General features: G+C 37.0%; 1 protein-coding gene across 2 annotated transcripts in view; it reads right to left on the minus strand.

The window, feature by feature from the left end:
* HHIP (hedgehog interacting protein) overlaps window positions 1–13969 on the minus strand; it is a 95101-nt gene that overhangs the window by 36907 nt on the left and 44225 nt on the right. For both annotated transcript variants that reach the window (XM_067736773.1, XM_067736772.1), the window contains exon 5: window positions 276–427. In XM_067736773.1, the coding sequence (XP_067592874.1) occupies window positions 276–427 (152 nt within the window). The remainder of the gene's footprint in view (window positions 1–275; window positions 428–13969) is intronic.

Genomic DNA, 13969 nt, shown 5'->3' on the forward strand with positions numbered 1-13969 from the left:
AGCAAACATACTGAAAAATGTAGCCAATAGAAATTACTGAAAAATTGTGTTAGTCTCCAGGTTTCCAAAGTGTAGCCTTTAAGTTGAAAGAGAATTGTGGAGAAGTGCAAAGCTACCATTTTTCGCAATTTTCCTTAAAGACACACACAGGATTTTAAGCCAGATGGAGATTGGGGTTTAATTATTGCCACCTGATGGTTAATTATTTGTAATTTTTAAACAAAAAATTATAAAGAGATAATGAGAAAATAAGATGAAATGTCTTTTAGTGGTACCTGGATACTGTGTATTCCACAACTCTGAGAATATGGTCATGAGGCCCCATAGCCCACCGTTCTTGGTTGGTGGTATAAGACACATAGAGCTTTCCATTTTTCTTGTAATTGGGATGGAATGCAAGGCTTAGCAGTCCTCTTTCATCTCCTCCCTGCAGTCAAATGAAAAACACAAAGAATTGTGAAGTTAATTATGTTCTTTATTGTGTTTCAACTGGAACCCCCAAAAGAGTCTCTTTCTTTCTCCTGGATAATCTTTGCCCAAACTCTTTTCTTTTCTTCCTTGCCTACTGCACAAAAAGGATTATAAAACATTTCACTTTGCGGAACTCTTTAAGGGTTAGAACAAGACAATTGTCTTGTGTGGTTATCTATACGCAAGACCCTTACACCACTTTTGTCAAGTGATTTGTGTATGTAATCTGGGGAAACTAGGAAGACAAGTTTAAGTGCTGTGAAGAATTCTTTGCTGGGTTACTAGGTTGCTTGTAGTTCACAGAAGACAAATAAAAAGGTTCGTAATCAGCAGTGACTTCTAATCCAAGTCTCCAAAACCTAAAACACAGTGTGGGCTGCCAACTCCCACTGTCTTGGCAATCTGTTTAGAAAACAGTTAAATTGCTTGTGTAATATGTAAACCTTTGTTTTACCCTGGAGGCATCTACATCAGTTGTCACAACCGTGGTGGTCTGTTCATCATAGCTAGGTAATAAGCAGCCTTGGCCTCTCTACATCGAAATGAGGTATTTTTACATATATCCCTTTGCTGCCTAGAGTTTTTTTTCCTTATAGAAAAATGGAGAAATGAAAGGAGAGCTAAAAGCCAGGGCTGGGATGGGGGTGGGAGAAATCCTAGAGAGGAAAGGAGACACTAGGAAATAAAAGAAAAATCCCAAACAACCTTCTTTTGTTATTGTATGAATGTCAAGAATTGTATACATTAGGCATGCCAAATGCTGTAACAATTAAAACATCATCGTGTGCTTAAATAGAAAGGCATTTTATCTTTATTTTCTGCTAATTCAGCTCGATGAAACTCAATATGGTCTTAGCATTTGTTTTATCCCACAAGTAGTCTAGGAATTTCTATAATGAAATCAAAGTATCTAAAATTATCTAGATCAGAGAATTCAAGTTCAAATTCTGGTAAGCCAGGGAGCACTTCCTCTGTGCTCTGCTGAGTTATGCACAACAGCGAAAAACGTGGCAGAAACTGAACGTTGCGACTGCCGCTAGGACATCACCTTATACACGCTGTTTCATTCAACAGCACAACATTCTTATGGCAAAAAGCTGTAAGTTACTCCTTAGAAGTGTTAGAGGAAAAAAAGTCTCTAATACCGCCATTTCTTCACAAGGCTGTGCTCAATCACGGAAGCGCTCTCCTGCCTCTGTCCCCCAGGATAGCATGTGTTACTAACAAAGCCCAGAACTGTTTGTAGTTTGTGTGCTACAAGGATTTGTGAATTTAAAGCTTTAGGCATAAAAGTTCACTTTTAATAAGCACCGTTTGTTTTATTTCCCAGATTAGAGAAAAACTGCTTTCAGAGCTATGCCATCCAAAGCGGAAAACATCCAAACTTTAAGAGTGTGTAAATAATAAAGTGGATGCAAATATCCCAGACCTACCAAATTATTATTCAAATGTCAAAAAAGGGCAGCCTCTTCATTTGCATATCACAATATGATTAATTTTAAGAACAAGCTCGCAGAAGGGTAAGTCTCTATGACTAGGATTTATGAATAAGCCTTGTTTTTTGGGGTTATCTTGTTATGATGATTTTAATATTGACTCAACATTGCTGTTTTTCTTCTTATATCTTCAGTAAATAAACATCTCTTGCCTTTCTTATGAGATATTGAAAACAGGGATGTGTAACTAAGATTCGATTGTAGAAAAGCCACTGCACATGTAAACCTCCTTGATAGATGTATGAGGAGGCCTAGGGGTGGGATTTAGTTTGTGATTAATTCCTCTCCGCATATATTTCCCTCTAAAGCTGTGAATGCAGGGTAAGTACTGCAAACCCACTTCACAAATGTTTGCGTTCCACTATAAGAAGCTTTTGTTGAAAGTAGTTCTTTTGTAGTTTTTAATCAAATCATCTGAAAGACAACTTGAGCTGGCTAGCAACATAGTTTAAAACCGTGCTGGTTGCTTTTTGGGAATTAGGAACATAGAATTCATGCATTGTAGAGAGACAGATGGGAAAAGAGATTGAAATAAATCCACAAGTGATAGAAGACAGTCGTTTACGTTAAAGATTCACCTATCACACGAATGAATGTAGAGGGGCATGACTGACTTTTATTAAAGGGCCAAATATGGAAACAGAATGAGACATCTGAATGACAAGAATATAAATCAAAAAAGTCATTTTAAAATGTCCTGAATTTTTCAGGTTATAGGATTTATATTTGTGTAATCATTACATGTGATTTCATGTTTTTAAAGTCAACTTCCAGGTGCGAAGTAGTGTTCTGGGTGGTTTAGAAACATGACTAATGACTCAAGTTATTTCAGAGAAATACTCACTTTCGTAACTATGTTGATGAAAATATTTAACATTCTATGTAAATATTCTAGAGTGTCTCTCGAAACTAGCTTTTAAAATTATATCGTATAGCACAACTCTTAAATGCTCAGAGATTGGGAAGGAAGGATATATGACTGCTGTCAGGAGATTTAGCTTCAATTAGCCTGCAGAGTTATGCTGTCCATTTAAAGTATGTTACTGACAAATCATAAAGATGGAGAAGTATGTCCAAAATGTTTTCCTTAGTCATGTGAGAAGCAGCAATGTGTCCAAATATTCACATTATACTTTGTACTTTGTTACTAATACCAATAGCTTTGTGTACACATCATGCTTCTGGGAGTATACATCACTGCCTGAAACAAACAGGCAACAAGTAATTTACAAGCAATACTTTAGGGTTTCCTCTGTTTGGGTAATGCTTTTTTTTCTTTTTTTTCCAAAGAAGGTTTAACTTTGGACCAGGGTCAGAGGCCATCATGCCAGAACCACCACTAGACATTTGAGGCTTCCAGACCCTCTGTGGTTGCTTCAACCATAGTCTTCACCGGCACATTGCCGCCTGACAGCCCGAGTGCTGCCCCTGCAGTCAGGATTGGACCAGCAGCCCAGCTCTCCCAGGCTCAGCAGAAAGCCCTTGTGTCAATGTTAGACTGTCTTCTTATTCCTTCCCATCCTTTCCCCTCGTTATGTGTAGCTTTATGGATTTGAAACCATGCCCTCCTTCCAGAAATGTCAAATGACTCAATTGTTTCTGCTGAGCATTTGGAGAGAATGAACCTCTAGTGAATTTAATTAGTTCAGCCAATCTGTCTTAAAAGGGAGACAGACACGTTTGTAGAATGGCAAATGGAAGATCTGCAGGGTGGGGAGCCACACCTTTCAAAAAGACACTGACTTCTGACATCATACTTTTGAAAACTATTAACCCAATGTCCAAAATGTTGTCCTTAGTCATGTGAGAAGCAGCAATGTGACCAAATAGTCACATTATAGTTTGTACTTCGTTACTAATACCGATAGCTTTGTGTGCACATCGTGCTTCTGGGAGTATACATCACTGCCTGAACTAAATGGGCAAGAAGTAATTTACAAGCAATGCTTTAGGGTTTCCTCTGTTTGCGTAATGCTTTTTTTCTTTTTTTTCCCAAGCTCACTGACTGAAGCCTCAACCAAGCATCATCGTAGGCTACCATGAGCCCCTGTCCTCCCCGTGCTCAGTCCTCTCAATACATGAACTTCTGGACTGCCCCTCACCAAGCACCAATGACTCCTCAAAATCAGGTAGCTGAATGATTTGAAAAGAATGTCCCTATACACTTTGGAACCTTGAGATTAACCCATGTTTCAGAGTAAATCATAAAACCCTCCTTAGAGACTTTTAATAAGTAGTTAACTGCCATTCTAATTCTCATTCAGCTCTCAGGAACAATTTCACAGGGTCAGCAGAAAAGAGACAAAAACCCCAAACAAAGAGTATTGATGACTTTCACGTAAGTACAAGATCAGATCTAGTCCTATAGTTTTGAGATAAACTCTTCCCTGGTGAACACACAGAAGTTCTAACCAATTGACTATGAATATTCCTCTTTGAAGAAAATGAAGCATCTATTGAAAAACACAGAGAATCATAAGGTGATTCTAACAAGAAGTATGCTTTTCTTTTTTAAGAGAAATTGTGGGGCATGGCCTTTCATTATGATATTTTAAAGAAAACACTCCAGTGTGTTCATACTCTCAATGTGGTTAATTTTTTTCTGACTTCCAACTTCTTTAAAATTTGCCTTAATATATATATGTTTTTTCATTCCTGTGCCTTCATATTTCATATTTGGCAATCGACTTGTGTATTTTAGGAAACAGGACTGGGCAGCACTGAGCTGGGAGCATCATTTCTCATTTTTCCATAGTTTGCTTAGTGACCCTTTGGCAAGTGACTGGCTTCAAGTTCAGTGATCTATACAACAGCCTTATGGTATAAAGAAAGCAAGGAAACATAGATTAAAGTAAATAATGCACTGCTAAATTCAAGATATTCCTTGTTACCCCCTTGTCAAAACAATTGTGTATTTAACATTCATTCGACAAATATTTATTGAATACCTACTATGTGTTAGGCATTGTACTTGACACCAGGGATAAGACAATCAGTGAGAACCAATTCCTGCCCTCCGGGAACTTACCCATGGAAGCAGATAACAAAGTAAGTTTCGGTTGTTTCATTCCTCCCATAACTTCTTTATGATGCTGATTGGGGGTGAGGGTATTTAAACAGTGCTACACTATTAGAAATATGTATGGCCCAAACACAAGTATTAAGGAGAGTAAATACCTACTCTGGGTAACTTCTGACACAGTATCACTGAGGTTTCTCCACTCTAAAACTTGGTAAGAAAAAGAAAAAACATCTTGGTTTTATAACAGATAAATTATTAATTGTCATTTATTAATTGTCATTTGCACGTCTATGTTTCGCGGGCACAGTCTCAGGAAAGGAACAAGGGGACTTGGAGACCAATGTGGGCCCCTCCTCGTGCAAACCTGTACTTCTTAGACTGGAACCTTTTGCTGTTTAGAAATGACAAATAGGTTTATCTGAGAATTATTAGCTCAGATACAATAGCAGCTGTATTGGTTTTCTCTTGCTGCTATAAAAAATCACCATGAACTTAGTGGCTCGAAACGATCCAAATATATTATTTTAAAATTTGTAAGTCAGAATCAAACATGGGTCTTACTGGGCTAAAATAAATGTGTCTGCAGGGCTGTGTTTCTTTCTGGAGGCTCTAGGGGAGAATCCATTTCCTGTCCCTTCCAGCTTCTAGAAGCCATCAGGCATTCCTTGGTTGATGTCCTCCTCCCTCCATCTTCAAAGCCAATAACAGCAGGATGAATCCTTCTCATATCTCATCCCTTTGACCTCTGCTCCCCCTTCCACTTTTAAGGATTTGTGATGACATTGAACCCACCCAGATAATTCAGTATAATCTTAATTCCAGTGCCACCTCAATTCCCCTTTGCCATGTAAAGTAACATATGCACAGGTTCTGGAGGTTAGGATGAGGACATCTTTGGGGGAGGGGCATTTCCTGCCTACCACATGGCTATTTTAATCTATTTTTTGAAAGGATCCAAAGCATTGATGACTTGAGCCATCTTGGCCGTGCCCTGCTGTGAGCACCCTGAAACAGGAGGCTGGTGAAATTCACCTATACGTTCACAGAGAGATACCTAAGGAGAGCGCTTTCACAGCAAGCACTCTCCCTCAGCTGTGAGTATTGCAAGAACAACCAACACCCTTCAGCGTGAAGTGAAAGCACTTTTCAGAATGGAGGAGGAGAAGGCAGAGACCATCTGTTAACATGCGGGCATAGATGAATTCAGTCAAGAGCAAACTCCTGTGTTAATCACAGGATGCAAAGAAGGTAAAATTCAATGTGGGCAAACCATTTCCATGCAATGGAGGATTTTAAACTCACTAAAACTGTGTTATTTTGCTTTGTCGTAAGTTTTGAAACACACTGTAGGGTATTCATTTCTCCAACAACTCCTGGAAAAGATGAGAAGCATTGCTTTTCAATAGCTCCAAAAGTCTAATTTGGTCTCAGAAAGGAGTCAATCCCCTGAGGCCCCTGACTTAGTTTATGGGAGGGACTGCATGATGTGGTCTGTGCTATACCAAAAAATGTACTTGGTCTTTGGCCCTGGATCTTGGCACAGAGCTCCTAAAACCATTGGAATTTCCTGAGTGAAAGGAGTGTCTTTTGTACTTCATAATGAGCCCTGTCAACCTTACCTGAGTTTATGCTAATGAAGGGACTCTTGGTGGGCCCCCAGATAGCTTCAGAATGGGGGCTGGTAGCCAGAGGAACCAAAAAATGTGATTGAAGGATTGGAGCTTTCAGTCCTACCCACCAACCTCCAGGGAGGGGAGACGGACGGGAGGTTGAATTCAATCATCAATGAATGGCCATGATTTCATCAATCATAGCTGCCTAAGAAGCCGCCATAAAACCTTAAACAATGGAGTCCGGAGAGCTCCCAGGTTGGTCAACACATTGAGGTGCTGGAGGGCGTGGGAGTGCTGGAAGTGCCCAGAGAGGGCACAGAAGCTCCATGTCCCCCTAACTCCCCTACCTTGCCCTGTGCATCTCTTCCATCCAACTGCTCCAGAGTTATAGCTTTTATAACAAACCTGTAATAGTAAGTAAAGCAGTTTGCTGAGTTCTGTGAGTCTTTCTATGAGTTATTGAGGCTGACGGGGAGCTTGTGGGAAGCAGAAATGTGGGTAGCGTGGGCACCCCGTTTGTAGCTGGTACCTGTAAGGGAGACAGTCTTGTAGGACTGAGTCCATAATCTGTGGAGTCTGGACTAACTCGGATAGTGTCAGAACTGAACTGAGTTGTCGGACACCCAGTTGGTACTGGAGAATTGGTTGATGTGAGAAAAACAAAACAAAACAAAACACCTCTGTCATTTGGTGTCAGAAAACACTCCAGAAAAAAATCCAAGAGGTTCTTTAGCCCATCCTCCTTTCTAGGGAGAAGGAGGTCATGGTCAACTCTATCGAAGAAGTTGAAGTTAGACTTGGAATAATTTGGTAGTCTTCCTGCCATACAAATTTTACTTTGGAAATGAACGTTTTTATAAAATATCTTGTGCCATTTTATTACTCACTCTTTTGGCTTTTCTTACCTTCACTATTCTCTGAGCATGAAACCAGCCACAAAATACTGAGGACCTATCACTCATAGTACTAATTCTCCCCTTTTCTTTAACATTTCCTATATTTTTCCACATTTGGCTTTTCTTTTAAATAAGTCTGTAACTTATTGTAATTACTCTTTTGGTTTCCTGATAACTGAACGCTCTTCACGGCATTGTCTTGTCTCTTTTTTTTTTTTTTTTGCGGTACACGGGCCTCTCACTGTTGTGGCCTCTCCCATTGCGGAGCACAGGCTTCAGATGCACAGGCCCAGCAACCATGGTTCATGGGCCTAGCTGCTCTGCGGTATGTGGGATCTTCCCAGACCAGAGCACGAACCCGTGTCCCCTGCATCGGCAGGCGGACTCTCAACCACTGTGCCACTAGGAAAGCCCTGTCTTGTCTCTTTAAGGCCTATTCTCTGCTTAATTGTATTTATCCAATACAATTCTAGTTCTTTAAGGAAAGTATTTATAATTTTCATATATTGGCAGGACCCATGCTTACCTCAACCATACCCACCTGACAAAGAGGTCTGTCCTGCTTCAAATGAATTTGGAGAGCTGCTAGGAGATACCCAGCAATTCAGAGCTTTTAGGAAGTGTTTTATGGGGTGTATAACTTCTGGTATGCAGCAATTGGTCCATGTCAAATCTACATTTAGGATTGTACAATTTATCTTCTGAAGGTAGCAAATGCAAAAACAGACTAGAAAAGTACAAATGAGAGGATAAAAGACATCCTAGATGGAGACCAGCTATCCCAAAGTCACAGTACCCTCTTCAACAATTCTCTTCCCCACTCTTTTCAAGCATAGACAAAATAAATCAGTCACATAGGGTTTAAGTTATGACCTACACAGAGGGAAGATACTAGAAGCGGTTATTTTCTAGAATTTACAGCTTCCCAGCTGCTTCTTATTCCAGGTACTAATATTCTTTTGACATCTCATGCCTATGGGGAAAAAAGTATATACACATTCAGTTACATATGTAAAAACTGTTATGGTCACAGTAATTTATGTATGGGTATACATGATTTATTTTATACAAACTTTATATTTGTCAAATTGAATCAACTTTCGTGTTTCTATTTTTCCCTAGGCTTTTTACCATTTGAACTGTGATGTTTGATACAGGATGGCACATTAGAGAGTGGACTGACCTGTCCCTTTACATTGTTCCAGGCAGCAATTAGCTGCTGTAGAACCTTTAATATATGCTGTCCAATGAATCCAATATAGTATCAGGGAATGGCTTGAGCACGAAGGACTATTTGGCTCACTATATGTCAAGTGTTAATAATATCTGTCATGTTCCAAAGTTCAGTTCTCCAAAACATCTTCTCTAAAAGAAAACAATGCTTCAATAAAACTAAATGTGTGGAACATCTATTTGAAATGATTACAAAATACTAAAGCTACAAAAAGTATAATAAACTCTTCTTGAAAACAAAATCCTAAACCAGTTTGCAAGGCAGAAATAGAGACACAGATGTAGAGAACAAACGTATGGACACCAAGGGGGGAAAGCGGGGTTGGGGGGTGGGGGTGGTGGGATGAATTGGGAGATTGGGATTGACATAGATACACTAATATGCATAAAATGGATAACTAATAAGAACCTACTGTATAAAACAATAAATAAAATTCAAAGCAAAAACAAAACCAAAATCCTAGCACTAAACACTTTTCTGAAGAAGGAAATGTATAGAGACGTTGGCAACACGTAAAGAAAGCAAAGTTCTTATGCTGTATGTTTAGGTACCTGAAAACAAATGAGCAGAAGTTTGACAGAAACTACAAGAATCTTCATGGAATTAAAAATGAATAAAAATGATAATTAAAGAAGACTGTAGCTACCTTAAACTCTTCTATTGCAACCTACAGGTTTAATACTTGCTGGACCTTAGATTTTTAAAAGTACACATTTCCTGTATAAAACAGGGTATTCAAATATCTTGTAATAAACTAAAATGGAAAATATTCTGAAAAATATTATATATATAGATATAAAAATTATATGTATATAACTGAATCACCTTGCTGTATACCTTAAGCTAACACTATATGTAAATCAACTACACTTCAAATAAATAAATATTTTTAAAACACACATTTTTAGACTGAATTATAAATGAGTAAAATATTGGGCAGCTACATTATTAGTCACAGCAAAATGTCAGATAGGTAAATTAGGAGCTAGACCAATTCTCCACTAGACTGTAAGCTTCTTAAAGGCAGGGACTTCCTCTTGGTATTTCTAGTGTCTTACAAAGTAAGACAAAGTGTCTTACAGTGGAAGCCTTGTCATAAAAGGTAACATGTATCGAGCTCTTACTATGTGCCAGAAACCACGCTAAGTAATTTGCAAGCATTATCTTGTTTAAACTTTATAACAATTCTAGAGTTTAATACTATTTTATTATTATCTTTATTTTCTGGATAGGGACACAGAGGCATGAGGATTTCAGTAACTTGCTCCAAATGTGCAACTAGAAGAGGCAAAGCAGAGATTATCTGATTGGAGAAGAAATAATGTAAACTGTTATGTTCTACCACTTCACCAAATATTTCCTAAATGAAAACATGAACAAATACAAAATAGATAGTATTCCCTCATCAGCACCCATTGTTCACAGACCGAGGCAGTACTGAAACAGTCTTACTTAAGTTTACAAAGCTGTGCAGGAGAATAAAATGAAACATATATCAGTTATGTTAACACAAAGGTTAATTTCGGCTTAAGGCAATGTGCTGATAAGCCAACTATCTGGGAAAAAAATCCTGACTTATGTACATTTCCATGGTGTAAATACTCTTGCCATGGCCAATTTCAAACTGGCAACTTGATGTCTGACTGTGGTGTGTGAAGAGGTGAGCACAATTAGCTCTGGTAAACCCTGGACCACCACTGTAGGACACTTCTATTCTCCTTCAAGCCTCTTTTATTCTTTTCCCCATTAGTATTGTGCTCTTATCTTTTATCTCCTGCTTTACAATTTTATCAAACCTATTCCTTTCAATGCGAAGCACTCAAATCTTTTTGTGAATTGAAACGGGGTTCAAAATATTAAATAAATCATTAATTTAAGATGAGGGGAGGAGGTACTTTTTTTTTTTTACTGGATTTTAGATGAAACTGTACGTAAAAACTAGCATACCATCAAAAAATAGAGTAGAACGCTCAACAATCCTTTCAAGGAGTTTACTTGGTTGTTTCAGGGGCAAGAAAGGCAAAGGAAAACTCCTTGGTAAAAATCTCTCCTCCCTCTCATAAAGTTGCTCAGATAATCAAAGAAGACAATAAATGCAAAATCATTTTGTAAATTCCAATGTGCAATTTGAATGGAAGATACAGCTATTTACAATGGACAGAGAGGTAAGAGCCATCCTCAAACTCAATTGATCCATAAAACAATCAGATATTGGAAGGGAATGTGATTTTGAAGTAGAGAATGTGTAGCCCTACATTTGAATCAGATGAGGAATGCATTTAAATTATGTAGAGGGGTATTATCTTGCCAGCTACCATGTGAAGAACTTTTGGACTTCAGAAAATTGCAGGCATGGAAAGGCACAGTTATACTTATATTTAGCACCAGGCTTACCACATAGTTTTGATAAAGATCTGTCTATATCTCTTTAGAAGATTTAGATGGTATGTGTTACCAGTGGCTTATTAATGAATGATTTGCAAGACTCGGGGTAATCTGAATTTTTATCCTAGCATTGAAACATACATACTTGGCTACTGTAGGAATCCTACTTTTTTTTTTTTTTCAGTTAAAAATATATATAGTGTTTGTATATTCTGAAATTAATTAGTAAACAAGCAAAAGGAATGGGAGAAACAAATTAACCCCAATATTTGTTCTCTAATAATACAGATGGCAAGTCACAATATTTTCTCCCCTCTAAAAACAAACTCTATGTAAAAATGCACTTTCAAGATTTATGATAGAAAAATATGCATTCTTGATATTGGCAAACAGCTGGGAAAATTACCTCAGAGCAATATTACAGATTAAAGACACTAAATTTGGACGCAAGTTTGAATATCCAGTTATGACCTAAGAATCTAAAATTATTCAAACAGTATGTGAGAGTATGTACATCCATTAAAAAAATACATATAAAAATATTAAAATATACATATCCCCAAAGATTTGATTATGCTACAGATAAAGGAAGTATTTGTTTATATTTGGGGAGTTTCAATTTTTACTTATCTCACTCCCTCAAGGATTTCCTTCTTAACATTATTCTTAAAGAGTAAATATTTTTAAAAAATTATTAAGTTGACAAATATTGGGCAAGCCTTGTTAGAAAAGCAACTAATTCCTCTGGAACAAGGAAAACGATTTAGAAAATACCTTAACTCCTTCAAACCCCAAAGCTGTAACTTACTTAATGGGTAAGAAGAAGTGTCATTCTATCGTCTCACAGCTTGGAAATATCTTTCTTAGAATGACTTGGTCTGTCATAAAGAAAAATAATTTTTCATAGTTTATTTTCAAAATTTTTTTTTTTTTTTTTTGCGGTATGTGGGCCTCTCACGGTTGTGGCCTCTCCCGTTGCGGAGCACAGGCTCCGGACGCGCAGGCTCAGCGGCCATGGCTCACGGGCCCAGCCACTCCACGGCATGTGGGATCCTCCTGGACCGGGGCACGAACCCGTGTCCCCTGCATCGGCAGGCGGACTCTCAACCACTGCGCCACCAGGGAAGCCCTTTCATAGTTTATTAATAAAGGTCTAACTGAAGTAAGGATTATTAACTTTTATCAGAAAAAGAGTAAAAATTTTAATGAAATTATTAGAAATATTAAATTTTCATACTGAAAAGCTAAAGAAATAAAATGGACTCATATGATTTCATTTACCATCTTTAAAGCTAAAATCTTTGTGGCATAAAGTCTGACCATTTTATTTTAAATATTAAACCCAAGGCTATAAAGCATGTTTCCTTAATATTTTCATCTGATTTATACCGTCGTAGTCTGAAAAATCTTTTGTCTCCTGTCAGAAAATGGAAGATTCAGGGTCCTTTCAATGAAAGAAAAAAAAAATCACAATATTAAGGATAAATGCCTCACTCTAGGTAAGGGTACAAAATTGTTTTAAATTAATTTGACCCCTTGCTTTTATAAAGTTTGTTTTTTATGACGTGTGGCTAATATGATGGTCATGCAGCTAAAAGCATTATCTTCACATCATTATATAGAAATACAACACTAGGATACTTGAGTTTCCTAGTCATGTTTCACTGCTCTTTGCCATTATGTATTTCCTATTGTTACTCGAAAGAACTCAAATTGACTTATATGAGAACAAACATTAAACAATTAAGTAAGATTATTGCTTTGAAAAGAAACCTTGAAAAAACCCCCAAGAGTTTAGACCACCAAGGAGCACTAATAAATTTAAGAAAATATGAGGTTTCCTCTATGTGACTTCTCTTGAAAAGTTATGCAATAGATTGCTTCAACTTCAAGGTCATATAAAAATTATGGTACTTTTGAAATTACTTTCTGAGTAGAGTTTGCATTTACATGATTTAGATGTCAATTAAACTTGCAATTTACCAAAATAATAAAATGAAATTCTTTGAATCTGATATTTTCATTAATCACTATTTTACAAAATGATCAAATTCTAGCAACAGAGCAACATTAAAAGACGATCACTCCAAACCTTCATTTTTACATTAAAAAATCATTCTTACTCCAAAATATCATTAGTTACAAACCAACATTTAGTAAACAAACATTTGCTATGCCTCAGATATCCAAATTAAGCAACTCTTTTTGAAATTTGATATATTACATATTTATAGTAATTCTGAATAAAAGTAATTAATATATATTTCTGGAAAAATGCATCTTGAATATTAAATTAGGTAACAATTTAAAACATAAATTTTTGCTGTTCCACAATCAGGAAAGTATGATACTATATGGCATTAAGTGTGGGAACTGTATATTACAGATATCTGAAAAATCTGAAGTCCAGATTAAAGATATGAAAGTAATTATAAAATCAGAATAGGATTTATGAAGAAAGACTAAAGGGAGGGCTGGTATTTCTTAAGTTCACAAAAGAAAAAAATCTGAGTGCACATAACTTGCTTCAAATACATGAAGATTTATTTTAAGGAGGACAGTGTGTAGCTGTTCACCTTTTCCAGGGAAGTTTCACCAGTAGGACAGTTTTCAGTGCAAAAGAAGCTCTGTTCCCTATAATTCTTAATATAATGGAAAAGTTGCTTTACATATTTAGGGATAATATAATTTTGGACCAAAAGGCAAAATTTGAGGAAACTTCTGTTATTCAAATTGCCTGAATTAGTGTTCTTAGTGAACTGAGGAAAAAGAGCAGAGTTTTCTAATATGTTTATAATTCAACATTTGTAGCAATGTGGACAAAACTGATGACACACTAATTGCCCCGTTTT

This window comes from Pseudorca crassidens, chromosome 4 (genome assembly GCF_039906515.1).
Source record: "Pseudorca crassidens isolate mPseCra1 chromosome 4, mPseCra1.hap1, whole genome shotgun sequence".
Classification (NCBI taxonomy): Eukaryota; Metazoa; Chordata; class Mammalia; order Artiodactyla; family Delphinidae; genus Pseudorca; species Pseudorca crassidens.